This window comes from Periplaneta americana, chromosome 1 (genome assembly GCF_040183065.1).
Source record: "Periplaneta americana isolate PAMFEO1 chromosome 1, P.americana_PAMFEO1_priV1, whole genome shotgun sequence".
Taxonomy (NCBI): domain Eukaryota; kingdom Metazoa; phylum Arthropoda; class Insecta; order Blattodea; family Blattidae; genus Periplaneta; species Periplaneta americana.
Genome location: NC_091117.1, coordinates 1,071,289 through 1,099,243, shown reverse-complemented (window position 1 = coordinate 1,099,243; position 27,955 = coordinate 1,071,289). Strand labels below are relative to the sequence as shown.

Sequence of the window (27,955 nt, the reverse complement as noted above, 5' to 3'; positions counted from 1 at the left end):
AGTGCGAGAGGTCAAATGGCTTTATCGTCAAACACCTGGCATTAGAAAACAACAACATATCGATCCGTACTAATCGATAGTGATCGCCAATTTGTTCATGTAAGTTTGTCTTCTGTAGTAATTAATTCTACCAATAGATGGCAAAGAGGACAATCAGTGTCGCCAATAGTACATAAATATGTCCACATTATAGAATTAAAAATTTCATGGTACATAAATTTTAACAGCGGACCATGGATAATGATGATGATGATAATAATAGTAATAATAATAATAATAATAATAATAATATTAATAATAATGACGGTACATTCATCCAAATTTACACTTTGGGAATTGGCAACAGTGCTGCTGTTAGAAATGAGCTGGTGCTCCACGAGATAGAGTTGTTTATGTTTGCGGTAATCAGAAAAATGGAATTTATGTGTTGGAATTAGTATTAAAGTATCTGATGTATTGGGTGATCATGATGAAGGTGAAAGTAACTTCAAAATAGCGAAGATAAAAAGCGGAAAATCATTGAAGTTGTAAAATATAGGTATATTGTTTATAGCTGTATTATGTATGAATTATTATTGGTTATTATTATAAAGTGCATTAATAAGGAAATAGGATTGAGGTTATTAATACATTTCTGTTGCTGGTAATAATAAACAAACTTTTGTTTACGGTTTCATTCCCTCTTACGTACATGGTTACCTTCCTTTTACTCTAACCCCAAAATTCCAACCTTTTGCACACAAAATGAATTGTTGGCACTGAAAAGTGCCTTTTCGTAAACGTGATTATGCGCATTCGATACATAGAGGTAAATATGCCCTCTTCATTATTTTGAAATGAACTGCTGGCAGTGTGGAAACTATACACTGGTTTCCTTTCATGACATTCCTCTCATGCTGTTTATCCCGATTCAAATTTGCTGTCCTGGAATTCTGGAGTGTAGAGAAAGTATTTTTATTTTCGTGATAGGGGGAAATAATTGTAAAGTAAGCTGTCTCTCGTAATAATGGTAGATTGCGTACAGACATAACGTGCATATTAAGCTTTTAATGCCAGTGTACGACCTGTCCAAGGTCTAATAATTTAAAAGTCTTTCACATTCTAAATTTTGTTTTGACAGGCTTTGCTTGCCCAAACATGTCGCTGTACGATGATATGGATGCCATCAAGCAGAAGTCCGAGCAGGTGGCCGGCTGGTCATCGGGCATCAAGCTATTGCAGTCACAGCTTCAGCTGAAGAAAGCTGTGCAGACCCAGGTACCCCGATCACGTGACAACAGACGGGAATCAGATCATAAACCGAGGGATCAAAAACTGTCTTGAAAATCTTCGACTGTGCCTTATTCTATTTTCTTCAGGAAAAGTTTTGAAGCTAGTTTGGGCCATTGTTCGACAAGTATCAATTTACATAAATTGACTGATTGGACAATTCAGTTTGCAGAGAGTATGTATGTATTTATTCACAATGCAAATGGGCAAACGACCAGTGACAGTGGTATCTTAATAACACAATAATTACAATTAATAATAATAATAATTTTAATGTATACTTACATATAAATGACTTTTAAGAAACCTGGAGGTTCATTGCTGCCCTCACATAAGCCCGCCATCGGTCCCTATCCTCAGCAAGATTAATCCAATCCCTAGCATCATATTTCACCTTCCTAAAATCCATTTCAATATTATCCTCCCATCTACGTCTCGGACTCCCCAGGATTTTTTCCCTCAGGTCTTACAGTAACACTCTATATGCATTTCTGGATTCGCCCATACTTGCTACATGTCCTGCCCATCACAAACGTTTGGATTTAATGTTCGTAATTATGTCAGGTGAAATAATAGTAATACTAGTTTAAAATAACCTACTTCATTAAAGTAAATCTAACTAATAAAGTAAATCTAAATGAACGTTAAAGCTACTACTTATTCTATGATAGCTAACTATGCTGTCCTATTTAACATTTCCTACCTACACACTATTTATCTGAGCTAGCCTATCTAACCTATGCTGTCTCGTTAAGCTGGCATATCTAACCTAATCTGTGCCATCTACCTCATGTAAGATGCGCTGTTTGTCTGGGCTGCTCTACTTATTCTGTGCTGTCTACTTAGGCTGTTACCTGGCTAAAGCTGTTCAGGAAACTAAGCAGATCGAATTTAAACTAGCCTAAACAAACCATTTAACATTTTGTAACCCTAAGCTAGGCAGTATCATGTCTCACCGCCCACAAATTGGCTGCTCCTCAGATGCTAATGCCACATCATATGTAGTGATCGTTCATAATGTCGTGTTGGAAGTGCTTACAGTTCAAACTAGTCCCCTTCGTACTCTGCTTGTTTATACCATAAAGTGTTTAAAGCTCTTTCTTCAGTCATACCAACATAATTTTGGTGGCATTACGAAAGTTTCACGCAAGAGTACTCACGCTATGCTTTTGCTATACGAATCTGTAAAGGATTCTGAGCAAAAGCTAGTGATTTTTTATTTTGTGATGTCAGTACTGGTCACTTCTGAAATCATCAGAACTAATTGTGCGCTAATTTCACCTTTCTTGCATCAGTTGCAATCATATTGTCATCGCTAACCCCACATCCATGTAGCTAGACAATTAGTGTTGTGTTTCTTGTGACATAATACGTCTGACTGGATTGTTTCAGCCAAAACGTGAGGCCATGCGCAAATCAGGTGCGACGTTGGCACCTGTGATAGATCTCAAATCCAAGAAGGAAGACGAGGACTCAAATTCCAACTCGAGCTTCGGTAGCTACAACTCTGGCAAGGTTGGATCCATGTTGAGTATTCCCTTTTGTGCACATATTTCTTCTTGGTATTCTGAGGTAATAGTACTTGTAATTCATTCATGTTTTATGTGGAAAAGCGTAATTTACTTTGCATAATTGGCAGGATGCAAGAGGAATTCCCAGAGACACGGAGTGGAACTTTGAGGGAGAATATGACCCCATGTGGCCCAACGATTATGAGAAGGTCGTTAAAGGTGAGCGAGCATGTCAGCTTTGGTGCAATTGATAATGTCCCTGACTCTATATCAGGGTCACCTCAGTTATAGATTAGGTCACTGTGGCTACAGGCAGGTTAGGACAACCCTTAGCACTTTGGCCATACAGAGGCGTATTGTGCACCCGAAGTGTATGGGAGGGTGTACCAGCCCACCGGCCGCATGTGACCCCTCATCCGCTCACCCAGTTGGGACCTCCTGCCCTTCCTCACTCTAAGCTCACACCAAGGTGACCAAGCAGCACAGGATCCATTCCAACAGCCCTTCCAAGGTGTCGAAGCGCCCTTGGAAGTGCTCTTAAGGAATGGATCCTGGAAGAGATATTTCGGAAGGCTGGGAACTCAGGGACGATTGTAGAGAGGACGCCCCCTTCCATAAGCAGATGAAGACATGCGTCTGACCTGAATATGGCTATTGAATGAGATGAGAAAGATGAATGATGTGATATGAAAATCTTTATTCTTTTTCTACACGGGAGGGGAAGGGAAAATGGACCGTAACAATGAAAATTCCAACTCGGCATTTTCCTAAGTAACTGTGGAAAACCACAGTCAGGTTGGTCGGTCCGGAAATCGAACCACGGACCTCCCGAATGTGAGTACCATGCGAAACGCATGAGCCAACTCACTTGGTTTCAGTTATGTCTAACTGGACACGAGACCCACTGAACTCCCTCAAAAGTTACAAATAGATATATATAGGTATACAGTGTTGCAAGTTACTTTCTAGAGGAGGTAGACAGAATGGATTAATCTTGCTCAGGATAGGGATTGATGGCGGGCTTATGTGAGGGCGGCAATGAACCTCCGGGTTCTCTAAAAGTCATAAGTGAGTAAGAAGTGATGTAACCTTAGCTGTTAAGAAACTAAAGCATTGGAAAGGAATTTAAATGACACAAGAAGAACCAGGAGAAATGGGGGGGGGGGGAGGTCATACCATTATAGTCTAAAATGTGTGCAGAATTCGTTGTGCACTACATACAGTTCAGAAAGTTATTCATTATAATGAAGAATTGCTGGAGGAGGCAGAGTCAACTGTACAAGCAGCACGGATGGACTGATGAGTTGGGATGTGAGCTAATATCATCTGATGAAAAGTGAAGGGTGTAAAGGAGGCTGGTTGTATGTCAGCTAGGGCTCCTTTTCAATGACACAGGTCCTCCATCTTTTGTTGCTTCTACAGCAGTTATTTGGTGATCTCGCTGAGGTCTGTTCACCACAGTGTTAGATTGATATATCTCCTAACAATGTTGTTGAGCAAAGCATTCCGTTTCCTCCTTCATAATAGCAGAACAAGTATTATTCCTGCTTGCTGTCTCTCTTGCTCCAGACTTGCGGGACATCCGGGAGCGGGAGAAGGAGAAGGAGGAGGAGGAGAAGAGGAGGAAGAACAGAGAGGATCGCGACCGACGGGTCCGTGACAGGTAGTTACAAATAACAACATGATTGCTGAAACTTGTGATATGCAGCAAGCATTCATTCGTCACATTTTCTCAGTTGCCTTGCATTGAGCCTTGCTGTGCAGAACTCACAGTAAGTTTACATATTTCAGACTGCAAGCAAGGAAAGATAATTATTTTAATATCAGATCTTGCCTGCATGCTGTAGTGGGATCAGCATGAGAATCCTCTGTCTTGCTTAAGTTGCATTTATACTAACATTTGACCTCATGGCAGGAAGGCTCAGTCAACCAGAGAACTAGCTTAGCCATGTTACTGCACACTGGAGGCATGAGGTGGCAGCCCCACCATTAGCTTAACCTTTGCAGCGCTCTTAACATGGTCAGTGAATTAATCTACATAAGCAAAACTGCCATTTTATTTTAGAGATTATAGTGCAGAAGAGAGAGTGGTTGGCCCAGAAAGTGCTAGCGTGAACAAGATGTAGATTGCTACGTATTGTGGTGTCTAATGCATGAAGGTTGATGATAGTTTTAGTCCACGGTTCCCTGAATTTAGTCGTTCTTCTTGATGTGATAAGAAGGGCCATTGTGTTATCTCCAGAGTTGAATTTTAAGCATTGCACCCAGTCTCTTGGGCTGGTGGTGACGTGACCCAGCCACCCCACTGCACTGTCTGGTGGGCTCATGCTTGGCTTGTTGCAGATTTGATGGGACTGATGACCGTCGTAAGTCTGGTTTCGCAGGCCGCAAGGACTCTGATGAGGAGGAAGAGGAGGAGAAGCCAGTGGCGAGGGTGGGGGGCGTGGCCATCGCACCGCCCCCCTCACTGCAGGAGAGCACCCCCTCCAGTGACAGCCCCCGACCGCCCACCACGCCAGTGTCCGGCGACAAGTACGGGCTGTCTTTCGGAGGCTCTGTGGCGGCCAAGATAATGGCCAAATATGGCTTCAAGGTAATTTACATAGGACCAGAAAGTGTATGATGTTGTAAGCAGACATGAAAGATGAAGTCGCTTGAATAAAATTCAGCAAGATTTCAGTGATGTCTGATGTGGAGCAACAGATGGGTTGCCAAGATCCCTTTTTTTGGGATTGGATCAAACACATAGCGCCCAAACAGTGGATGTTTTTACATAAGTGACATGGTACAAAATCAGTCGTGAAATACATGGGGAGTGGGAAATCTCCAACAAAACATTGTTGTGAATAATTTCAAGGAAAAATTGTTCCAGGGCCGGGTATCGATCCCAGGACCCTTCGTTTAGCGCGCGAACGCTCTACCGACTGAGCTACCCCAGGAACTATACACGACACTGTCACAATTTTTCGTTTTATATCACATGAGCTGACAAGATGCCAGAACTCAACTGTGAGTGTACACAAATACTTGTGTGACTTAAATTGTGGCTTTCTGTTAATGTACCTCCAGTAACGAATGTATTATACAAATCTGGCTTTCAGGTAGAAGCTCCCTGTGAAGTAGGTTTGAATAATTTCAAGGAAAAATTGTTCCGGGGCCGGGTATTATTCAAACCTGCTTTACAGGGAGCTACTAGCTGAAAGCCAGATTTGTAAAACATTGTTGTGGTGTGTGGAGGAATTTATTTGTATTTATTCATTTACTAATTCATCAGGCCTGCTCTTCCACTAAAACTGACCTAACCACTAGAAACAATATAAGATATAATACACTAAAATGATTTTACAAGACAGTTACGGCATATAAGAATTCAAGTAATGCAGTTAAGCTACACTGAGAAGTAAATGAGAGCATTCAGTGATGAACTATATGCAGTGTAGTAATAAAACACAAATAAAACAGAGGAAGATAGTGAGTAGACAAAACATGTTTACTATTCTTAGAGTCTACAAGTTAATTATATTTCAACGTACTGTAGTTCTCATGAGGGCAGAACAACAAAGCACGTGGACACAGCTACTCTTTGAGAATAGATTTAACTGATTGTTCTCGTTTATTTATTATTCATTTTATTTCTAAGGGTAAAAAATTAAAAGCTTTATTTATTCACAAGTCTGATTAGTGAACAGTGTTACTAGTCAGCAGTGTATGCAATGGAGGCGGAAAGGAACTGGCCAACCCACCCCATTATCTCCTGGCTTAGTTGCCTCATGAGTGGTGTCACTTATGAGGTTCCAGCCATTCTTGCTCTGCTTACAACATACACAGTAGAAACGTGTTTGAGATGCTCATGGCTTATGAAGATCATTTTTGTGTTATGTCTCCATTTTTTTGAGAATTCAGCTTGATTTTGTCTACGTAAAACATCATTCGGGAAAATATACATGTTCTAAGGCAGTGGATCCCAACCTATCGAGTGTCGTGGACCCTTGAAGCTGATATTTCATTTTGTGTAATTTAGGCTGGTAATCACGTGTTTTAATTAATTGGCAGCAATATTAACTTCTGAATGTAATCTGAAAATACCTACTGTGCTCCAACCACGAGAAAGTCTCTGCCGGATGAGACGAAGGAGGGTAATGCTGTGAATGAATGTTGATGTCATAAGATGTCATAAGGTCACACACGTGGGTACTCTTATCTCTATTGGCTAGCTCTCACAGCACAAACCATAACATTGATACAGACATTGATACTACCCTAGTTACAAAATTAGATCACAGTTAATCTCCTGGTCTTTTAATGTCTTCATACAGGAAATAACATATGCAGGAGAGCGCATGGTTTTTAAACTGACGTTATAACGGTAATATTATCTATCTACTTCGTTCCAATAGATGAGGCAATAGTAAGCACATTCCTTTCACGGTTGATCTCCTGGTTGGAGAACAGTAAATGCAAAGTTATTTTACGTTATATCACTTTTTTGCTATGAAAAATTAAATCAGTTTTCTAGATTTGCTCTCAGTGGGAATATTGATGTAGCTTTGCGAAGTCTGGCCAATTGTAGATACTTTAAATTGCATAAAATGTACTTCAAGAAGGCCAGAGCATACAATGTATGCTGATGCAAAATATGTGTTGTAACATCGGGATGTGTGGGTGGTGCATACAACCAAGACTGCGACTGAAACGATATAGGAAACACGATATTTAAGATAATTCTAACATTTCTTTCTTTTTTAATGGACAAACCATTATTTGTCACCAAGATGGAATCTTTCATACAGTTGACGAGTACACAGGAGAAACCTGATGTCATGTTTTACAGGAGAGCAAGTTAAAAGTTTGAAGACCCATTATATTGTGTTGTCTTCAGATTTCTTTGGACTAATGAGGGTATTCTGTAAAGTTAAACTACACTACCTGAGATATCACATGACATCTAAAACAAAGGCCTCCAGCATGGCTGTCGGTTAAGGCACTTGCCTGTCGGTCTGAAGTTGCACTTGGGCGCGGGTTCGATCCCCGCTTGGGCTGATTAACTGGTTGGGTTTTTTTCGAGGTTTTCCCCAACTGTAAGGTGAATGCCAGGTAATCTATGGCGAATCCTCGGCCTCATCTTGCCAAATACCATCTTGCTATCACCAATCTCATCGATGCTAAATAACCTAGTAGTTGATACAACGTCATTAAATAACCAACTTAATAATAATAATAATAATAATCTAAAACAGAAAATAGATAATTTTTTACTTATGTTTTTCCCCTGTGCTCTTCACTTGTTTTCTTCATTACAGAAAGAATAATATTCCCTTAATTTTAACGTCAATCACTGAAGTTGTTCTTCTATACTTCAAAGACATCAGATGAGAGTTCATCTCCATGTGATGCTAGAAAGCCAATGAAGGTGGAAATGAATCTAATTCTCGATTGATGACTCAGCATCACAAGTTTAATTTCTTTATTGCTGCTTCAGTCTTATCCTGAACAGTGAACAGAGTTAAAGTTGGACCCTGAAGATTACACCAGACTTGCAAGCCAAGAGAAGCCCATTCATTCCTGTCTCACTAGCCTGAGATAACAAAATATTCCGGCAAGCTGATAGAACTCAGAGAACACTGTATAGTTAAGCTCGGTTAAAATATCGTTTGAAACAGCTTGGTTCTGGGGACCCCAGGTTGGGAACCACTGTTCTAAGAGAAGGCTAAATATCAGGTACTTTTGAAATGAAAGTTCACACGAATCTGTTTCATTTGCAACGGTTATTAAGGGAACTGGGTAGTGCTGTATACAGTATAAATATGAATATATAAAATATTTTTTTCCTTGTTTCTATCAAACACAGACTAACGTCCTTTGCACCGTGTGATAAATGTTGGTGGCCACAGAAACAAATTATCTTCCATCGTTCTAATGCAGGAATGGGAGAAAGAAAGAGTATTGAAAATATAATAATTTTTATTGTTCTGAATTCAGGAACCATTTACTCAGAAACTGCTTAAGATAAGGGCTGGAATTTTGTATGCTATACAGTTCTTCAAAATAAATGGACTACTAATTTTAAAATATTTAATTCAAGTAGTGAAAATGTGGAGAGACATGTCATATTTTTATATGACAAAATAAATTTATAGGGATTTGTCACGTGCTTGTCTAATTGGAAAAGTACTATTTTTAGTCCACTTATTTTCTCAAATAATATGTTTTTGATTGTGTAAAATTATAACTTTTTTGTAATAGTTGTTCCTCACTATTGACAATCGCAGATTTTCTTTTTTCGGTAGACTTTTTTTCCTGCCATGCCTACATTAAAACAATGAAAGACAATTTGTTTCTGAGGCCAGGTGACAACTCACCATAGACAACATTTGTTTATCACGTGGTGCAAAGGACGTTAGTCTGTGTTTGATAGAAACAAGGAAAAAAATATTTTATATCTTCATATTTATACGCGAAAATACTGTAAGCAGTGCTACCCAGTGTCCTTAAACAAATGCTTTCCTTTTGTAAAATAAAAATGTGTTTGCTATCTGAGAACATACACTATAAATTAAACCATACTCCTAATAGAACGAAAGTAAGCAAAGTATGTAAACTTTAATGTTTCGGGACAGCATGTTCCTTCTGTCTCAAGGGAATAACAACTGTAATAATATTCATGTAGTAATGTATGGATTTGAACTTTGTTTAACTAGCCAGTTGATTGTTGACAGGAGGGCCAGGGCCTGGGCAAGCAGGAGCAGGGCATCTCCATGGCGCTGCAAGTGGAGAAGACAAGCAAGCGAGGGGGACGAATCATAAGTGAGAAGGAGATCATGCCCCCTCCACCTGTGACGTCATCTGGGCCCAACTCCCCAGGAGCAAACTCTCAACAGCAGAGTCCGTCTGCTCCACCTAAGCCAGAACCATCCATCACAGAAATCATGCGCAGCCCTTCCAAGGTGGTGCTGCTTCGGGTGAGTTGGTGGCGGTCAGCTGGGAGTTGTGCCTAGTTCGAGGATCAGGGTCACTTGAAGACTCCCTCCTCACCTTCATTGTAGTCCTGTGTGAAATGAACCGGAGGTTGAGATCCTGTAGCCTCAGATATTCATGATTTTTTATTTGTTGCATGCGCACATGGAGTAAGCAATCATTACTAAGTTTCACAATTTTTGAACCCAAAGATTGTGTATATTTTAATTTCGAAATATGAAAAATTACTCTATTTCGTGCGTACTTTGTGGAACAAGAATGTCTCTAGCTCCAGTCCACACTATTATAACATAGAGCTGATTCCAGTGTTGGTTTAAAGCTAGTGGTGTAGGCATATGCATATAATTATGCTGTGATATTCAGAGGTAGGAAGTTTTTGCCAAAACAGTAGATTTCAGAAGTATACTCTATTTTATTTCAAGGAGTGCAGTTCGGTGGCTCCTTTGAACACCCACTTACAGATTTATGACTTCCTACACAAACACCTCTGACAATTCCATCCTGTCCCCTCGTCCCAACATTGCACAGTTGCCACAATCCTGGTGACCCTCGAAATGAGACTGACGGATTCTTGGAATTCGGAAAAGATGCAGCAACTCTGCCTCCGCGTGGATTTGACGGGAGCCTGTCAATTCTTCTGAATAAGGGTTGTCATTGGTTACTGACAGGAGAAGACAAGATTTCTGTCACAGTAAGGAAGACATTTATTTATGACAACCAATTAGTAGCGGGCAGTAGAAGATCTGTCGGCAAAGTCCTTTCTATGAAACTGCACTCCATGAAAAAAAATAGAATATACAGCCCTGCTCCCGCTCGCTACAAACGATATCCAGTTCACATAAACAACGCATAGTTTCATTCTGTAGGCCTACAGTCGTGAATAGTTTGAAGAATATTGTTAATTTTTATTAATATTTTAGGTTCTCAACGAAGTAAACTATTCTGTTACTATTGTATTATTTACGTACCGGTAATGTTAATATTATGCATGCTTCCAAAAAGTAAAACTCATCTGTTATTAAATAATTATCAAACAGCAGTGTGTAACACGTTTATTTTTCCCGGATTATTCTTCGTTAAATGTTGACGTCTCTGCTGCTATGCATTCGGTTGCGTTACAGTCCAAGTTCAACATCGGAATTATGGTACGAACTACCTAGCTGTCATTACAATAGAAATGAAACATTTTCTTGAAAATTTGATGTTTCAGAACATGGTGGGGCCTGGAGAAGTGGACGATGACTTGGAACCAGAGGTCAAGGACGAGTGCAACACGAAATATGGCGAAGTGGTGCGTGTAGTGATATTTGAGCAGCCAAATGTGCCCAGCGATGAGGCTGTCCGGATCTTTGTGGAGTTCCGGCGTATCGAATCAGCAATCAAAGGTGACTTTCCAGCTCTCATAATCCACACTATTTGAAACTAAAGCAAAGTTTGGGGATTAGCGGTGGGTGACTGGAAAATTAATAAAGGAAAAGCTGCCTGTTGGTTTTGCTTGCACTGTGTGCTAGTTGGTCAGTACAATTTTATTGATGAAGAAATTTCAATTTCGATTAAAAAAAAAGTTGTACTTTTATTTAGAATAGGTAACAACAACCACTAATGAAGCAAAGGGTAATGCCTCCATTTCATTTGAGCAGTCGTTATCTAGCCCGTCTTTATAAAAGTGGAACATTTTAATATGAAAAGCACCGTTCTCACGTGGTACTGCTCAATCATTAATAATTCCGCCTCTGGTGTGGAGTAATGCCGACTGTTGCGTTTCAGCTGTGGTGGACCTGAACGGCCGGTTCTTTGGTGGACGCCAAGTGAAAGCCGGCTTCTACAGTTGGGAGAAGCTGAACAACTTGGAACTGCTGGACTGAAGTGAGCTGAACATGCGTCATGTTAATGGTTCAGTGCATCCTTCAGAACTGAAATTGCTTCTCAGTTATTCTTGTGCAGAAGCAGCCCTTTTTGTTAAATATTCTTGAGAGTGAAGGCTGCATCCGTACAGTGTATGTTGGGCTTCACCTATAAATGTCTTTAATTTATTAGTGATCTTATTAACAGGAGTGCAGAGACTTATTGCTGTATAGCTGCTAAGATCTTTTCAGTATTGGGATAATGATCATTTCATTCTGTGGAAATTCTCCTGAGACAAAAAATTCATTAAAAAATTCTAATAATATTATTTTAAAATTTTCTGATGGATACTTACATAATTTAGAAAGTAGAGTGTCTCCCTTTGCAATTTTCCCACTTTTTAATTTCTTGAATACCACTTCTTTGATTTCATAAATTTCGTGGATGTCAGAATTGCAGTGCAGTTGTTTGAAAGATTCTCATAGTAATTAGAGAAGTTTGTACCATGCTGTCTATCTATAAGTGCCTTCATTTTCTTCAGTTATCCCATATTTTTATGTCAAACTTTTATCATGTCTGCCGTTCTGAGGCACCAGCAGCGACAGCATTGCCTTGCTTCTCCATATGCATCAGAGTCTGTGAGGATGAAGGTATTCTATTTCAGCATGATAATCGTCTGGGATGATGAACTGGTTTTCAAAGAGAGAAACCCAATGGGGAATGTACGGAAGAGGTGAAGAAAATTGAAGAGAAATCTCATCAGCCAACCAAATACCGAGAACACTGGAACTGTGTAATTCCTTCAATATCCTAGGCTGTCATGTGAACAGGTTACAGTATTTGTATTCTTTAGTGTTTTCTTTTTTTCCAAGAAATGGTTTTTTTCTTTTATTTGTACCTGTTTCTATTTTAGGAAAAACATGTTTATATGATCAATCATATTACTTAACTTACTGGCTTTTAAGGAACCCGAAGGTTCATTGCCGCCCTCACATAAGCCCGCCATCGGTCCCTATCCTGTGCAAGATTAATCCAGTCTCTGTCATCATATCCCACCTCCCTCAAATCCATTTTAATATTATCCTCCCATCTACGTCTCGGCCTTCCCAAAGGTCTTTTTCCCTCCGGTCTCCCAACTAACACTCTATATGCATTTCTGGATTCGCCCATACGTGCTACATGCCCTGCCCATCTCAAACGTCTGGATTTAATGTTCCTAATTATGTCAGGTGAAGAATACAATGCGTGCAGTTCTGCGTTGTGTAACTTTTATGATCAATCATATGTAGGCTTTTATTTAATCATTGCATTACTGTTATTCTTCTTCATCTAGACTCTTGTTTGAGGGTCCTTCTACCTATTCTCTTCCAGTACTTCTCGCCACGGTTTCCCTCTTTTTTTCAACATCTCTCTTTATTTGATCTTCCCATCTTGTTCTAGGATTTCCAACACAATTTTTTTTTCCTTTTACTGTCAATTTCAGTGTTTTCTTTGGTAATCTCTCTTCATCCATCCTCCTAACATGCCCAAACCATCTAATTCCGTTTTCTCCAATATATCCTGAAATTTTGCAATTTCCAAAATATTTCTTATATCTTCATTTTTAACTCTCTTCGTCTTTCTGTATTATTCTTCTAAGGAATTTAATCTCTGTCGCCTGAATTCTGCCCTGACCTTTTTTTTTTTGTCATAGTCCAAGTTTCTGCTGCATATGCAATATTGGTTTAAGATGTGAATTTTACTGTACATGACTTTCTTGCACTTTTCACATGTCTCCATTATATAGTAAATCTTTTACTTGTTGGTAACATCTGTACTGTATTCTTCTGCTAATTTCATGTTGTATCTTACCATCATTATTCACTTTACTTCCCAAATACTGTACCTGACATTTTCTACTTCTTCTAAATATTTTTCATTTAATCTAATTCTGAATTTTGATTTTGGTATTCTTGCTATCTTTATTGCTACAGTTTTTTCTTCGTTTATTTTTAATCCATATTCATTTATTACAATATTCTAATGTATAAATCTCATTTCTAATTTCTGTTCATTTTCTCCCCAAATCATTATGTGATCAGCATAAATTTGTGTTTTTGTATCTGCTATATGATTTTCTTCTAATCCTTTATTTCGTATCTCATTCATAACAGTATTAAAAAAAAAAAAAAAAAGAATAATTTCACACCAGAATTTCCTGAGTTGAAGTTCGAAGAAAAAATCACTAACAAAGAGATCAATAAAACATCACCAGTACAGAGAGCAGGTTCTGCAGTTATCTGTGTGCGCCATAGCTCAGAGTGGTGAGGGTAAGTGAGCTAGCTAGCTGCAAGTGAAAGTGTAGCGTCCCAGTCCACTTTCTTCTTTCCCTTACACACAAGTAGGTTTCACAAGATAACGAATGCATTCGAGAGTCACATAGTTCATCTCCATTTGGTACACGGACTTTGTGCCCCCCCCCCCCTCCAATAAATGTTTTGTCCATTTCCATTATTGTCCATTAATATCATAGCTCCACAAATATTTTGTCCATACAACTAAATACAAGACATGATGTTGAATTATTGTAGTTAATAGAAAAAATTTTCTCATTATTAATGTGCTTTCTTATGGCAGTAAAATCCAATTTAATCGATGTGCCAGAACTCTTAATGAAGAATCAAATTTATACAGTACACTTTCAAGGACATTATAATGGCATATTTACTTTCTTCGTCTAAAGGGACGGATAAAATAGTTTATAACAATTACAGTATATCAGTTCCACTCATACTGCAATGCCCATTGTGTTGCAAATGGGAATGTACATGTTCATGTTGAGAATAGAGCTGAAGTTGGTGCGAAAAATGTTGTGACAAGTGTGGCAACACTGACTCATCTTCGCCATCTATTGGTGGAAGTAATAACTAGAGAAACCACACTTAAATGATCAAATTATTGATCACTATCGATTAGTAGAGGCCAATTTGTTCATTTATTACACTAAGGAATATGTCTAGTTTTCTTTTACCTATTTGTTATATTGGAAAATAAATGTCGCTGGTATCGTTCTATCAGTTACCAAGTTCTTGCATTACATTTTGTGCGATTTTTGCTATGCTATAAAAGAGGTAACTAAAAAACGCAAATTTCGAGTTACCTAGTTCTTGTATTCACGTGACGATGTATTCATCCAAGACGCGTGACTTTTTTTTTTAGTTATGACTTCTATGAATAGATGGCGAAGATAACAGTCAGTGTCGGCAATAGTACAGAAATACCCTCATTATAGAATTCAGAATTTCATTCGCTCTAATGATTTATTGAAGATTATTACAAATACGAGTGCGAATCAAGCAGGCCTAAGTATTGAATTGATATTTAATATTTATGTGAATACGATGTTTAACACGGCGCACCGTGTAGACAATCTCTGCATGCATCTTGAATACGCATTGTCAACTTGATTCTTTCAATATCCTCCATTCGCTATAATAGTGAACCTTCTCGTAATTGCACATTTGTGCTCAATTCTCATATTATTAATATCCTCCATTGCATGAGTAAACGTATGGAAAATTGAACCATGTAGATGTACCTTTCCATAATTAGTCTATGGTTCACACCCTGTTAATAGATGGCGTATGCGTGGATCTTTCACAGGTTACACAGAAGCAAGACAGAAGTGTCTGTGTATGAGTGTGCTCTGTGCTTCATACAATATGTTTTGAAGGTTGTGAAATTCAAACGGCACTTGTAACATTTACGTAAATGAAGTCGTATTTTCTAGCACCAATGTATGGCATTTTATATTACCTAAACTCGAAATTAACATTGCTATAAAATGTCAGTGACATACATGACGCGTATAAAAGTAATGGCATTTTTTGTCGTCTGTTTTGTGCTGTGGCAGGCATTAAGACATTTTCCTTCGTTTTCCGACTTCTCCAGTCAGGTGAGTTGCTGTGCCTTATTGGCTATTGACGTGAATCGTGAAACAGGTTTGTGAAGTGTAACGTGAAACAAAAGTGGGCCCATCTGATTTTGTGGAATAATTACACTTGAAGATATTGTTATAAAAATAATAATTTTGTGAAGGGTACAGTAACTTACATCATGTACGTAATTTGATTTTTCAATTACAGTGTTTAAATATTATTACAGAATGTTAAGCAAATAACCTACTTTTCGGAATTACGGAATATGAATCACTTTGTAACATATTTATACTTGTCGTTCTTGTTTTAGAATAAAACTCCGAACTTGATTATGTTATAAGTACCTTAATGTTAAATTCATATTATAAATCGCAGTAATATAGTATAGGCCTAACTTACACAGAAGTAATATTAATATTTTCAGGCCAAGCTATAGTGATTCACGGTAGTAGCTACTATAAATGAATAACAAAACTAGTGTTTCGTAAAGTAAGAGTATTTTCCCTGTATTTTTGTTTACCCCATTTATATTTTATTGTGGACCAAATTTGTGATTCAACTGTTTCAGCACACAATTACTGTGTTAATAGTCTATACAGGTCAACCGGCGAAGAGGAGGATCAGTACGATGTTTAGAACAGAAAAGTTCTTTGTAATTTTTGTTTAGTTGGAACCGTTTCATAGTTATAACTAGTTGGTGAATCTTTGAATCTTTCTTCTGTCCCAGCCACTAATAAATAAATCAAAAATACCTTGAAAATGCCTTGTATTTATAGCACTGATTTGTAGAAATTGAGTCAAATATTTAATTTACAATTCACATCGCTTTTATCCACCTCCTCGCAGGCCGACCTTTTCTTTTGAATCACTCTGTAGGCCTATATGAGTGAAGTGAAAATAAAACTTTGAAATACCGGTATCACAGTTTTCCGTAGTCTCATCACGATTTATAAATGAACATAAAATGTACAGGAAGTTCACCAGATTTAGTTAAATTATTGTAGTAAGGCTACTTTGGAATAGAAAACTCAAAAAATAAAATAGGACCGAAATGTTAACAGCTATTCAATGTGTTTACTGGTACATTAGTCAGTCCACTGTCTAGATTTTCAGCACATGTCCTGCACACTTCATGTGGTGCACAGTATTTGTCCTGGTCTCCTAGTTTAATTCCGAAAATATTCATGATATGCTTTGGATACAAAGTCTGATACATTTGTCCTTTATTTTAGTGTTGTAAAACAATCACAAATATAGCAGAATATGTTAGAGTTGTTTTTACATTTTCGATGAATGACGGCCATTCTCACAGCAATTGGCAACGGAAAATACATGAAGTTGCCATTTGAGAAAAAACCTTATATGATGATGAAAAATCGATATGATTTATGGACTTATCATCCCCAAGTTAATAAAGATTAGCTGTTACTTTGCAGTCAGCAAAATTGACGTAGGCCAATATAATAATAATAATAATAATAATAATAATAATAATAATAATAATAACCATTTTTGTAGATAGAAGGTACCTCTTCTTAGTGATCAGGCTGCATAGTATTAATTCCGATTGGATCTGTAGATTCTGTGCACAGTTCTGCCATATCTTAAGTTTACACTAATTATCACTTTGCAGAACGTATGCACGGGCGTGACTCAAGTAGCAGTAATATTTCAGTCCTGATCCATAAAATAGGCCAACTAGAGAAATCATAGCCCAACTTGGAGACCAGCGATGAGGTGGTACAGTGATGTACAGTCTAATGATCTGAAATATTTCAGAGCCTGGATCATCGATGGAACTCGGGAGCACCATCAGTCAGTTCGCTGGTGTCGCCTGTTGTTGTAACTGTGTTTTATGAAGCTCTTTGTCCAGATTCCAGAAGTTTCTTTACCAAACAACTTTTACCAACTTTTGAAAAAATTCCACATCTGATACAGATTAATTTGGTACCATATGGGAAGGCTAAGGTGAGTCGTAAATATAAGTGTCACACTCTGCAGTTCTGTGGAGCAAGTGGATGGGCGGGCGTACAGAAAGTAGCTCTCGTGCTTCTTAACTAGACTTTTGATTAAGAGAATCACTCGACTGAGGAAATTAGCCCTTGTCACTGTCAGTATGCTTCCTTACATTGTTGGCTGCTAGTCAGTTATTTTCTTCCATTCAGGAATTCCTAATCTTTTGAAAGTCTTATTTTGTATTAATCGTCTTGATGTTTACTCCAACATGTTAACAAGGTGATTACGTTGTGCAATGGATGGCACTGGTTCTGTGTCTGGTGAACGCAGCTGCATCAGCTACTCTTGCTTCTTATCATCTGTGGTGCACATTATTCGATCTAAATAACATACAGACAACCCCCACCACAGATGATAGGAGCTTCAGAACTGGAAGTAAGACCAGATGCTTATGAAGACACGAAACCAGTGCCGTCCATTGTACAAGGTATATTCTTTTCTTTTTTAACACTTTTAAAGTTTTAAGTTTTATAAAGTTTTTCTTACTTTTTATGATACGAAATAACAAGTATTGTGATACAATAAAAATTAATTCAGTGTAACAATATCAGACTGCGCTGTAAACTGTGTAGCATGCGCCAGTCACCGTTGTGATGCGTCTGGTAATCAACTAGTCCCACACTTGTACAATGTAGGAGGGAAAATTCGAGGTACTTCCCAAGATCATTGGAATGTGTGGACCCATCTTGTTATGACATCAGAGTGGCATTACATTCCAGACTAGGATCACATTGTAAGCTGAGACACATGATCGATTCTTCATACTTTCAACATTAAACTCGCATATTTGAGAATATGTTGATAGTTTATTATCAGTTAATTGTTGTTATTGTAAGATAACCAAGATTTGATTTTTTGCCAGTTTTGAAAACAGCAAAGCACAACACAGCTTCACACTTATTTATTTTTAGTTCATTATCTTGAAGACACACTGTTTGCTATCTTGTAGGTTCCGCACTGTCAGAGTCGATTTTAAGTTTTTTAGAACAATTTCCCCCAATACTTTTCTCACATCACACAAGCCTGTGCTGTGTGCTTTGTTGGAAGGAACACGTGTTCATTTCGCTAATTCCCTTTCCTGAAGTTTTAAATCCGTTCTTGTCCACTGCTGTATAGTAATGGTTAGCATGACTGACTGTGAAATGAGCAGGCCCGGGTTCAAATCCTGGTTGGGTCAAGTTCCCTGGTTGAGGTTTTTTCTGGGGTTTTCCTTCGACCCAATAAGAGCAAATAATGGGTAACTTTCGGTGCTGGACCCTGGACTCATTTCACCGACATTATCACCTTGATTTCATTCAGACGCTAAATAACCCGAGATGTTGATGCAGCGTTGTAAAATAGCCCACTAAAAGAACTTTCGGCGCTGGACCCTGCACTCACTTCGCTGGCATTATCACCTTCATCTCATTCAGAAGCTAGATGACCACAGCATCGTAAAATCCAATAATTATAAAATTGTCCTCCTTGGAGCTTTGATGTCATAGTTGTGGTTGCTACCACTGTCCAGGAAGTAAGGGCTCACACCATCAAGCTTCTGACTAATACTCGATTGTTGTGATTACTATTAAAAATGTTCTCTTTTCAGGGGTCCTTTCCTAGATTATTATCTAACAATAAGATTATTACGTAAATAATTTAAGGCATCCAGTAGGTCTGGATGGGAAATAATTATGCTTGGCAGGGATGTATCATTTATATCCAGAGGGTGAGATGGTCTGAGCCAGTGGGGGGGATCCCTCCCTACAAATCGCACACTGGGGTGATCTGTTATTCAGTACCGGTATGTCTTGTTTCTGTAGTTATTGAAATCTGCGGGATTTAAATCGGTGATGAGTTATCAAATTTTATTATACTGTATGTGTGTTTGTAGGGTGCCAGTAGGAGATTTAAAAATGTTAATAGGCCTACCTAACTTAGATTTATTAACCTCTTCCCTTACTATATATTTTACCAGTTTTGTGAAAAAAAGTGTCATATTTTTTTATTTTCGTAAAGAGGTCATTTAATATTGCAGAACCACTGTACATCACTAATTTTCTTACATACTTAAAAGATCACTATGAAATAGACAATGGGACTCAAACAAGTTAACTCGGGTTAATAAATTTTGACATGTTAGCAACCCGAGTTAACTCGGGATAATAAGGGAAGTGGTTAATGAGAAAACTTTACAAAACATTTGTGATCTGTGGTGACATGAATGTAATTACCTCTCGTTAACTTTTCGTAAAGGTAAATTAAACTCGCTGTTTAAAACTTTTAACTTTTGAATGTCTCTCAAGGTCTGAAAAAATTTTTTGGATTAATACTGAATATGGAACAGTATCACCTACAGTTAGACGATATCACATGCTGGAAACTTGTGTCTCATTAGTTTCTTCAAACATCTATATCTTCTCTTTCTATACTTCATATAATGAGAAAATGAAGTTGATTGTAGCAGCATGAAATTAATGGTGCATTATTGGAACTGACCATAGATCGTAGTTGAAGCAATAAGAATGTGGAATGTGCAGCTTGTGGTTAAGAGAGATTTGTGTTACGCAGACAGAATTGACAGGAACTGGCTATGCCTTCAGTTGTCAGCACGGACCGCTGGAATGCCAGGCCAACAAGATCCACGCCTGCGCCATCTCCAAGCTGACTCAGGCTGACGTGCAGCTGAGGTACGCCACCTGCATGATCAGCGACAACATGAGCCCGGAGGAGATCGGGGAACAGGTCAGTCCGCTCTGGTGAGGAGTTCACTGAGCCATGCTAAAGATTTTTATTAACACTGCTATTTTCAGCCATTCTGTTTACTGGGTCTCAGGCTGTACTTTGTGTTCGACAATTGTTGAGCTAGTGGAATACGAGTTTGCCATAGAGACATAAAGAAATGTTGCCACATTTACCTTAGCCAGTGTTACCAGTCCATTTATGTGTATGGCATATTGTTGATTCATCTCTCAGTTGATCCTGTAACTTTATAAACAATTTCTTCATCCCTGTCCACAATAAATAATATATTAAAAGTTTATTGTTTCAGTCATTGACTTTACTGTTGTGTTGTTGTTGTTGTTTTCTAATGCCAGGCGTTTGACAATAAAGTCATTTGACCTCTTGCACTCCAATATTTTTCAAAGATATTATCATGGTTAGCCACTGACGCACAGATTTTGAGATGTTAAATGGCAAGTTGTAGCCGATTTAAGTGAACACCATATTTTAATGTTTTGGTGGCTACTTCATTCACACACAACCCCCAGAATGTCTGGAGGACCACACCTGCTGTTGGTCGATGGGTCCATTGGACCTAGCTGGGAGATCTTGTTGATCACCAGCTTTCCCTCCTTAAGCCACTGGAGGACGATTTTAGTGCCATAGCAGGTCAGCACTAGGAACAGAAAAGTAGAAAGAGGAGGAAGGAAAGGGAAATGAACCCCTAGGCCTCGAATGCTCTAATACTGTCGGGGTCGAAGAAAGTAAGAGGTCAGTCAGAGGACTGGATAGGAAAGGGTAAAGAGGGAATTAGGTATTGGTTAGAGGAAAATTATACCAAATTCAGTCATTAACTCATCAAGCTGACCAGTGCTAATTGATGAGTAGCCCCTGCCTTTAGTTCAGCTTGTAAAATTATGCTTACTAACAGCTGCACCACAGGAAGGTAGGGATGGGACGTTGGGTATTTGTCCAGGTTGGTTCCTTAAAGCCTTCAATGGGAAGGATTAACGGCTCTCCCCCCTTTACATAATAAGTTACAAGACGTATAAACGTTTTCGTCGAACAGTGTCAACGTCTTCAGATACGAACAATCAATTTTGCAATATCATTACTCTCTACATTCTCTACACATACAATGCATGTTTAATGGCCTACGGGGATAAAACCTGTTAAAATTAGTATAATTATAATACACATTAATATTCTAATATTGAAATGTTGGTGTCCCTAATGTCAACATTTAACAGTGTACGAATAATGTACAATAGATATATTTTGCAAGTCATCACATGTAGGCTAGGTTATTAATGTGATGCTAAAAAATAAGGTTAAAATATAATAAAAGTGAACTGACTATATGTTATATTATATTATACATGTGAAGATTTGCAATTACAATGTTTTATTCATATTTCCATATTTTAGTGATGCACATCTTTCCATTATATATCATAATGTATGCTTTGTAGCCTGTTGTAATTGCTTATACAGATCATTGTGATGATCTTTATGCCAACATATTGGGTTTTAGTTGTAATTATACTAATTTTTAACAGGTTTTATCCCCGTACGCCATTAAACATGCATTGTATGTGAGAGAATGTAGAGAGTAATGATATTGTAAAATTGATTGTTCGTATCTGAAGATGTTGACACTGTTCAACGAAGACGTTTATAAGTCTTGTAACTTATAATGTAAAGGTTAACACCTGAAACATACACAACAGTAAAGTCAATGACTGAAACAATAAACTTTCAATATGTATATAGACTTTTCTGAAAAATCACATAAAATGAATTGCAAAACGCAATAATTAAGTTTCTAATTCATTAATTACAAAGCAAGCAAATAGTGTGACACATTTGGTATTTGTAGGTTTGAAGCGCTGCTGAGCTGTATGTTTAGCTTGCTCACACGTCCACGTGTTGCAGTGTGCGCAGGAGTACAGTGTGCAGTGGAAGGCGATCGTGGAGTGTGCCGGGGGCAGGGAGGGGGACGAACTGCTCAAGCATCATGGCGACCTGACAAACTCTCTGCAGCCCACAATCAGCTTCGTTCCAACTATCTTGTTAGACCAGGTCAGTTTATTTCATCCCCCCCCCCCTCCAAGTCACAGTTCCTACACTCCTGCTGAACATTATTTCTCTCATGAAAAACCTTCATAAGTCGAATTATTTTGGCATCATTTTATGTAAAATACTTGGCAGTAACTTTTGAGTCTAATTAGAAAAGATGATTAGAACCCATATGAACACATCCTGCAACTAGTAAAGTTTCTTCTCATCCTCGATTCTGTAGAATTGTATCAGATTTCACCTGCGAATCCCAATGTCCTCAGAAAGTTTTTCAAGATTAAAAATTATCCTGCATTTAGAGCAAATAACTTTTTATTTTACTTTGAAAGTAGTTCATAGCAGCGTACTGTGTAATATTATTATGGATAACATAATTATGTTGTTGTTGTTATCTAATGCCGGGCTTTGGCAATGAAGCCATTAGCATTCTTGCTCTCCAATATTTCTCTGTGGTGGATCCATCGGGTAGAACTTCACAGGTTATGAGATGATCTTCAGTCATTTCTTCTTCTTTGTTGCATAGAGGGCAATTTGGATTTGTGTAAATTCCTATTTTATTCAAGTGTTTGGCCAAATAATCGTGTTCTGTAAGCAGTCTGAATTTTGCTATTGCGGATTTACGTGGGATTTCTGGAATAATTTCAGTTTTTTTTTTTTTATTAAAATGCTCCATTTTTTATCTTTATCTTTGGCTTTGGTACATAGTGCTTGGTTTTGCTTGATTTTATATTTATTTTTAATTAGTCTTTTGATGGATGTAAAAGGTAGGCTTGTATTTGTATTCTGAATTAAATTGGATCCTTTTTTGGCAAGAAAGTCAGCAGTTTCATTTCCAGCAATTCCGCAATGTGCATGTATCCATTGCAATTGAATTCTTTTCTGTAGTTTTTGAAGTTGTTGGATCATTTTGTGACATTCTTTAATTTGGATTGACATAATTATGTTGAAAAAAATTGTTCCTATTTATTCAGAATTTTGCATATAAACTTTAAAAATATGAGGATTGTATTCTCTTTGGCCATGTTAGCCTCAACATGAACATAAGACATAAGTCATTATGTGAGGCCAATTCCCGAGATGAACAATATCCGTGGGTGGTTGTGTTCTTCACAAAACTCCAAACAAAACAATAGGTATGGTCAAGTGTGGTTCACTTGAAGGCCAGTTGGTATCTTTTGTCAGTCAGTTATTTAACACACTGTATCAACTGCAAGATATCTAGTGTTAGTGGGATTGGTGGTAGCAAGGATTCGCCATGAGATAACCTGACATTTCATTTGCCTTACACGGATTCCTAGAGCATTTTCTACTTTCTTTTCCCTGACTTTCCCTTGCAATTTTCATAACATTTCCCGACTGCAAATTATATTTAAACTGTGCGGTAACATGACATGTTTTTGGTCTCCCCCCCTCCTTCAGCCAACTTCACCCCACCTTTGAAGGAAAACTAAGAAAGTAAACTTTTATAAAAAATCTCAAGCAAACACCTTTTAAAAAGTTTAGATTCACCAACCATTTACTTCTCTAACTATGCAATTTCCCCAGAAACTAGTACAATTGAGTACTAACCTGAAACAACTATATAATTTCTTGTGTTATCCTTCTGCGAATTTATGATTTTTTCTTTTTTTTTAATTTCACCTGCTGGCAGTGCTTCACTAATTTTATGTTTTAACTCAGTGGACTCGTATGTAAATAATTTAAATTCCTACACTAGGATGTAAGGTCCAATTTGCAGTGTGCTGTAGAAAATTCGATAAACAAAATAACTACGCAAGACTTTTGATACAGAATTTACCAGAGGCCATGCCAAAAGTTTGATTAAAATGTCTTACCAAGATATTTTGGTGTGGTAAATTTCGCGCGAGTACAGTTCGTCAAACAAGGTGATTGGGTTAAGTTTAATTACACACAATAATACATAAAATAACTTAATTAATAAGTTAACCTAATTTTCCATTACAACTTTTCTTAATTATGTGTAGGGCCTACATAAGTTTCACATTGGTACTGATAATCTTTCACTTCATTCTCATCTCATCCATTGTACTGGCACTATTAACACATTATAAATTATCACTGATCGAAACTATTCACTACCAATGTAAGCCATAGCTTCACTGATACAGCAGTTACACCCTTATTGTTACTTATAAACTAACATGCAGCATACAGTTGCTGCTCTGTGTGACCAGAAGCTGGAGTACTCCTCAGTTTCTCATCATTGGCGAACTTTCTAATTTCCATGAATTTTTTAGGCCTCCACTGACCCTAATTTTTTTCATCAACTTTTCCTGACTTCCAAGACTTGTTATAGTTTGGAAAAACCCAGCTAGATAATAGAGTCAAGTGGCAGATAGTATCAAATATTGTGAATGATGTAGCCATAGCTTTTGTTTATTCACTTCAACAAGGTTCATCTTGCCATTTGAAAATATTTGTCACTATAGTTTCAGTTGAATTGATTCTAATATTGTTTTTGAATTTGGAGTTATTCAAATATGTTATATAAGAAAAAGCTTTACCAAAAGGATATGCTGCCATTACCATTATTTTATCATGACCAGAACTATTTGGGTGGTAGAACAAAAGTGGCATATATGCATTTATCAGGTAGTAATCACATCAGAAAGTTGTGGTTGACGTAGGGATTGCGACCTCTGATAACTTGACTTGTTTTTCAGAGTGACGACAACCAGCCTGGGATTCTCAAGAACCTCTTCAAGGAGGTGTGCGGCGTGCTACAGCACAAGGTCAGGTTAACACATAATATATTATTCCAGGCCCAAGGAGGGACATAACAGTTCAGATTTTTTAAATAAAATTCTAATGCCAGGCATTTGACAATAAAGTCATTTGACCTCTTGCACTCCAATATTTTTCAAAGATATTATCATGGTCAGCCACTGAAGCACAGATTTTGAGGTGTTTTGAATCCATTTCTTGGTTTGAGTTGCACAATGGACAGTTAGGGGACTGATATATTCCAATTCTATGCAGGTGTTTGGCCAAACAATCATGGCCTGTTGCCAATCTAAATGCAGCTACAGACGATTTTCGTGGTAAATCGGGAATTAACTGTGGATTATGATGCAGAGTTCCATTTTTTCCCTTGAATTGTTGAAGTCTAAGTATGTGTAAAAGGAATATTATGATGCTGGGAAAAAAAAATTAATCACAAGATTTTCACGGAAATAAATGATTTCAACATCCTGATATCAAAGAAGTGGTTTTGAAAATGCCTTCTATCTGTCTGTGTACAGCAGTTTCTTCTGAACTGTATCTTTTAGTCAATTTGTCTGAGAATGATCATACATACATACATAAGTGTTCTGCCCATATGCAGGTCTTTCACTGCAAACCCAGCATTCTCCTATCTATCCTACTTTCTGCCTTCCTCTTTGTTTCCTCATATGATCCATCTCTTCTTCTGCCCCGAACTCTTCTCCTGTTCACCATTCCTTCCAGTGCATCTTTCAGTAGGCAGTTTCTTCTCAGCCAATTCCTTTTCCTGTTTCTGATCATTTTCAACATCATTCTTTCTTCATCCACTCTTCAACACAATTTCGCTTCTTATTCTGACCACTTCACACGCTCCACTTTTCTCCATATCCACATTTCAAATGCTTCTATTCGTTTCTCTTCATTTCGTCGTAATGCCCATGTTTCTAACCCATACAATGTCACACTCCACACAAAGCACTTCACTAGTCTCTTCCTCAGTTCTTTTTCCAGAAATGTAACAATTTGGGTATTACAGAGAATCACTCCAGTGCGGCAAGTGCCTCGGTGGTTATTATGTAGAAGTCAGTTGTGGGGATTATTCCTGTGTTCGTCCATGGTCTGGAATTTAGGTTAAGTTTAGATTTAAGACCTCTCCTGGCACCACATTATCATAATCATCCTATCACATCATCGGGGTAATGTAACTCCGCCTTCCAGGCGCCCCAACCTCAGAAGTGGGTTACAGCTAAGCCACGGCCAGGAGAGAAGACCAGAAATGTCGAAAGACAACCTGGTGGCATTGGATTAAAAAAAAAAAAGTCAGTTGTAATAGCCACATGGTACTTGTTTCTGAACGTGCCTCACGTACTATTAGGGTGACATAAAGCAACTTGTACGTTTGCTCCCACAGAGGATGCAGCTGGTGCCAGAGTGCCACTGAGTCACAGCTCTTCCAGAATCTCCTTCCATTTCTTCGATCTCACGGACCGCAAGGTGACTGAGCTGCCTTCGTTTGGGCTTTTCCTGGCTGTAATATATCGCGTCTGCAGAGAAGTGCTGAAGGACATGAACTGTTTTAATTTGTAATTTACCCTTAGTCGGATGTTATGTTTTAGAACATTATTTATTACAGAGTTTTCGTTTAGAAATATATTCTTTCATATTCTTCTTTGAATAAAATCGACTATAAATAAAGAACGAAATAATATTTCTTTTTATGCATTGTACAAAATACGGAGTCGAGTTCATTTTTAAATGGAAGCAGAATGTCGACCACGCTTGGAGGAAATAGTTTGTATATTTGGAACAAAATAAAGCTTCCAGCTTTCTTAAGAGGATAATGAGTTTCAGTATTTCTTATTAATAACATTGGTTGACAGTTTCTGTAATCTCTCCTTGTTATATCTTTTCATCACTCTTGTTCAGTCAGTGAATCTTAAGTTCCTTTTAAAATAGTCCCACTAGTTCAGGAGCTTCACTGTATTGCAAGCCACTCTCATTAACATTGTTTAGTTACTTCTTCTTTGAAAAATAAATTTTAGTGATTCAGTTTCTCATTTAATATAGGCCAGAAAATGTTGGACACACCTAAAGTCCCTTATCAATAATGTGCGAAATCCCAGTGCACAGTGTTGCCAACTTGAAATTATATAAAGCGGCAGTTTCAGTTAACTGCCAATTAAACTGGAGCCAGAGCATGTTCTTATTCAACATGAGAAGTGATAATTGCCTCTGGAAACCTATAAAAAAAATTCTCAAAAATCGCACCAAGACTTCGTCTACTATAAAAGATTGAAAAAAAGCAGAGTTTGATGTGGAGGTGACAGAAAGAGCTCAAAGACGCCTGCCTCGCGAACCTTGGCAGTCAGTCAGACAATCACACGTAACAATTCATAATCTGCTATTTCCTTAGAATGAAGTACGTAAATCACAATTAGTCAAATTATTAATTTAAAATTTATGTTTTTATTGAACAACCTACTCTGATTGAGGTTCTGGCTGATATGTATCTCACTTGTCGATATGTGTCAGAGGAAGAACAATTGTTTGTATGCATCTGAAGTCTGACTAGTGTAATATGTAGCTAGTCAGTGATGTATGCAATGGAGGGGGAAAGGAACTGGCCACACTACCCCATTCCTGGCTTAGTTGCCTCATGAGTGATGCCTTGATGTTGTCATTTATGGAGTTCAAACCTGTCTTCGGACAGCAACCATTGCAGTTCATTTGAACTTCTTTCACTCAAAATAATTCCAAGACAGTAAAGCAATGTGGGACACACTGTATAAAATTATAGTGCTTGTTATATAAGTACGTAGGTAGGCCTACTGACACAGCAAATGTTGATAACCGTGTAGTGCATCATGTATCTGGAAAATGACGTAGTTTGTAATTTACTAGAAACGCCATTTTGAAGAT

General features: G+C 37.9%; 2 protein-coding genes across 5 annotated transcripts; both read left to right on the top strand.

The window, feature by feature from the left end:
* Positions 1–346: 346 nt before the first annotated feature.
* Spf45 (splicing factor 45) lies at positions 347–11,939 on the top strand. 2 transcript variants are annotated; one of them, XM_069823670.1, is made up of 9 exons: positions 347–538; positions 1,121–1,257; positions 2,662–2,784; positions 2,909–2,999; positions 4,350–4,443; positions 5,124–5,373; positions 9,497–9,739; positions 10,966–11,140; positions 11,523–11,939. In XM_069823670.1, exons 2-9 carry the CDS (start codon positions 1,138–1,140, stop codon positions 11,618–11,620), a joined length of 1,194 nt encoding a protein of 397 aa, XP_069679771.1. In that variant the 5' UTR covers positions 347–538; positions 1,121–1,137; the 3' UTR covers positions 11,621–11,939. The 2 variants fall into 2 exon arrangements, with proteins under 2 accessions (XP_069679771.1, XP_069679685.1); XM_069823584.1 differs by having other exon boundaries at positions 2,662–2,796.
* Positions 11,940–14,849: 2,910 nt separating this feature from the next.
* Positions 14,850–26,877, top strand: LOC138698057 (gamma-interferon-inducible lysosomal thiol reductase-like). 3 transcript variants are annotated; one of them, XM_069823857.1, is made up of 6 exons: positions 14,850–15,534; positions 17,297–17,485; positions 20,113–20,254; positions 22,169–22,315; positions 24,997–25,065; positions 26,448–26,877. In XM_069823857.1, the coding sequence occupies exons 2-6, from the start codon at positions 17,472–17,474 to the stop codon at positions 26,475–26,477; spliced, it is 402 nt and encodes a 133-aa protein (XP_069679958.1). In that variant the 5' UTR covers positions 14,850–15,534; positions 17,297–17,471; the 3' UTR covers positions 26,478–26,877. The 3 variants fall into 3 exon arrangements, with proteins under 3 accessions (XP_069679958.1, XP_069679879.1, XP_069680018.1); XM_069823778.1 differs by having other exon boundaries at positions 14,852–15,534; positions 20,081–20,254; XM_069823917.1 differs by lacking the exon at positions 14,850–15,534 and adding an exon at positions 15,554–15,697.
* Positions 26,878–27,955: the final 1,078 nt, after the last annotated feature.

Bases quoted from the DNA above. Each gene is read 5' to 3' on its own strand.
- Spf45 (XM_069823584.1), top strand. From the start codon at position 1,138: ATGTCGCTGTACGATGATATGGATGCCATCAAGCAGAAGTCCGAGCAG. The intron at 2,797-2,908 runs TTGAGTATTCCC...CATAATTGGCAG, and splicing joins CTGGCAAGGTTGGATCCATG to GATGCAAGAGGAATTCCCAG. The intron at 4,444-5,123 runs GTAGTTACAAAT...GGCTTGTTGCAG, and splicing joins GACCGACGGGTCCGTGACAG to ATTTGATGGGACTGATGACC.
- LOC138698057 (XM_069823778.1), top strand. From the start codon at position 15,424: ATGTCAGTGACATACATGACGCGTATAAAAGTAATGGCATTTTTTGTC. The intron at 20,255-22,168 runs GTCAGTCCGCTC...CACGTGTTGCAG, and splicing joins CGGAGGAGATCGGGGAACAG to TGTGCGCAGGAGTACAGTGT. The intron at 25,066-26,447 runs GTCAGGTTAACA...TTGCTCCCACAG, and splicing joins GCGGCGTGCTACAGCACAAG to AGGATGCAGCTGGTGCCAGA.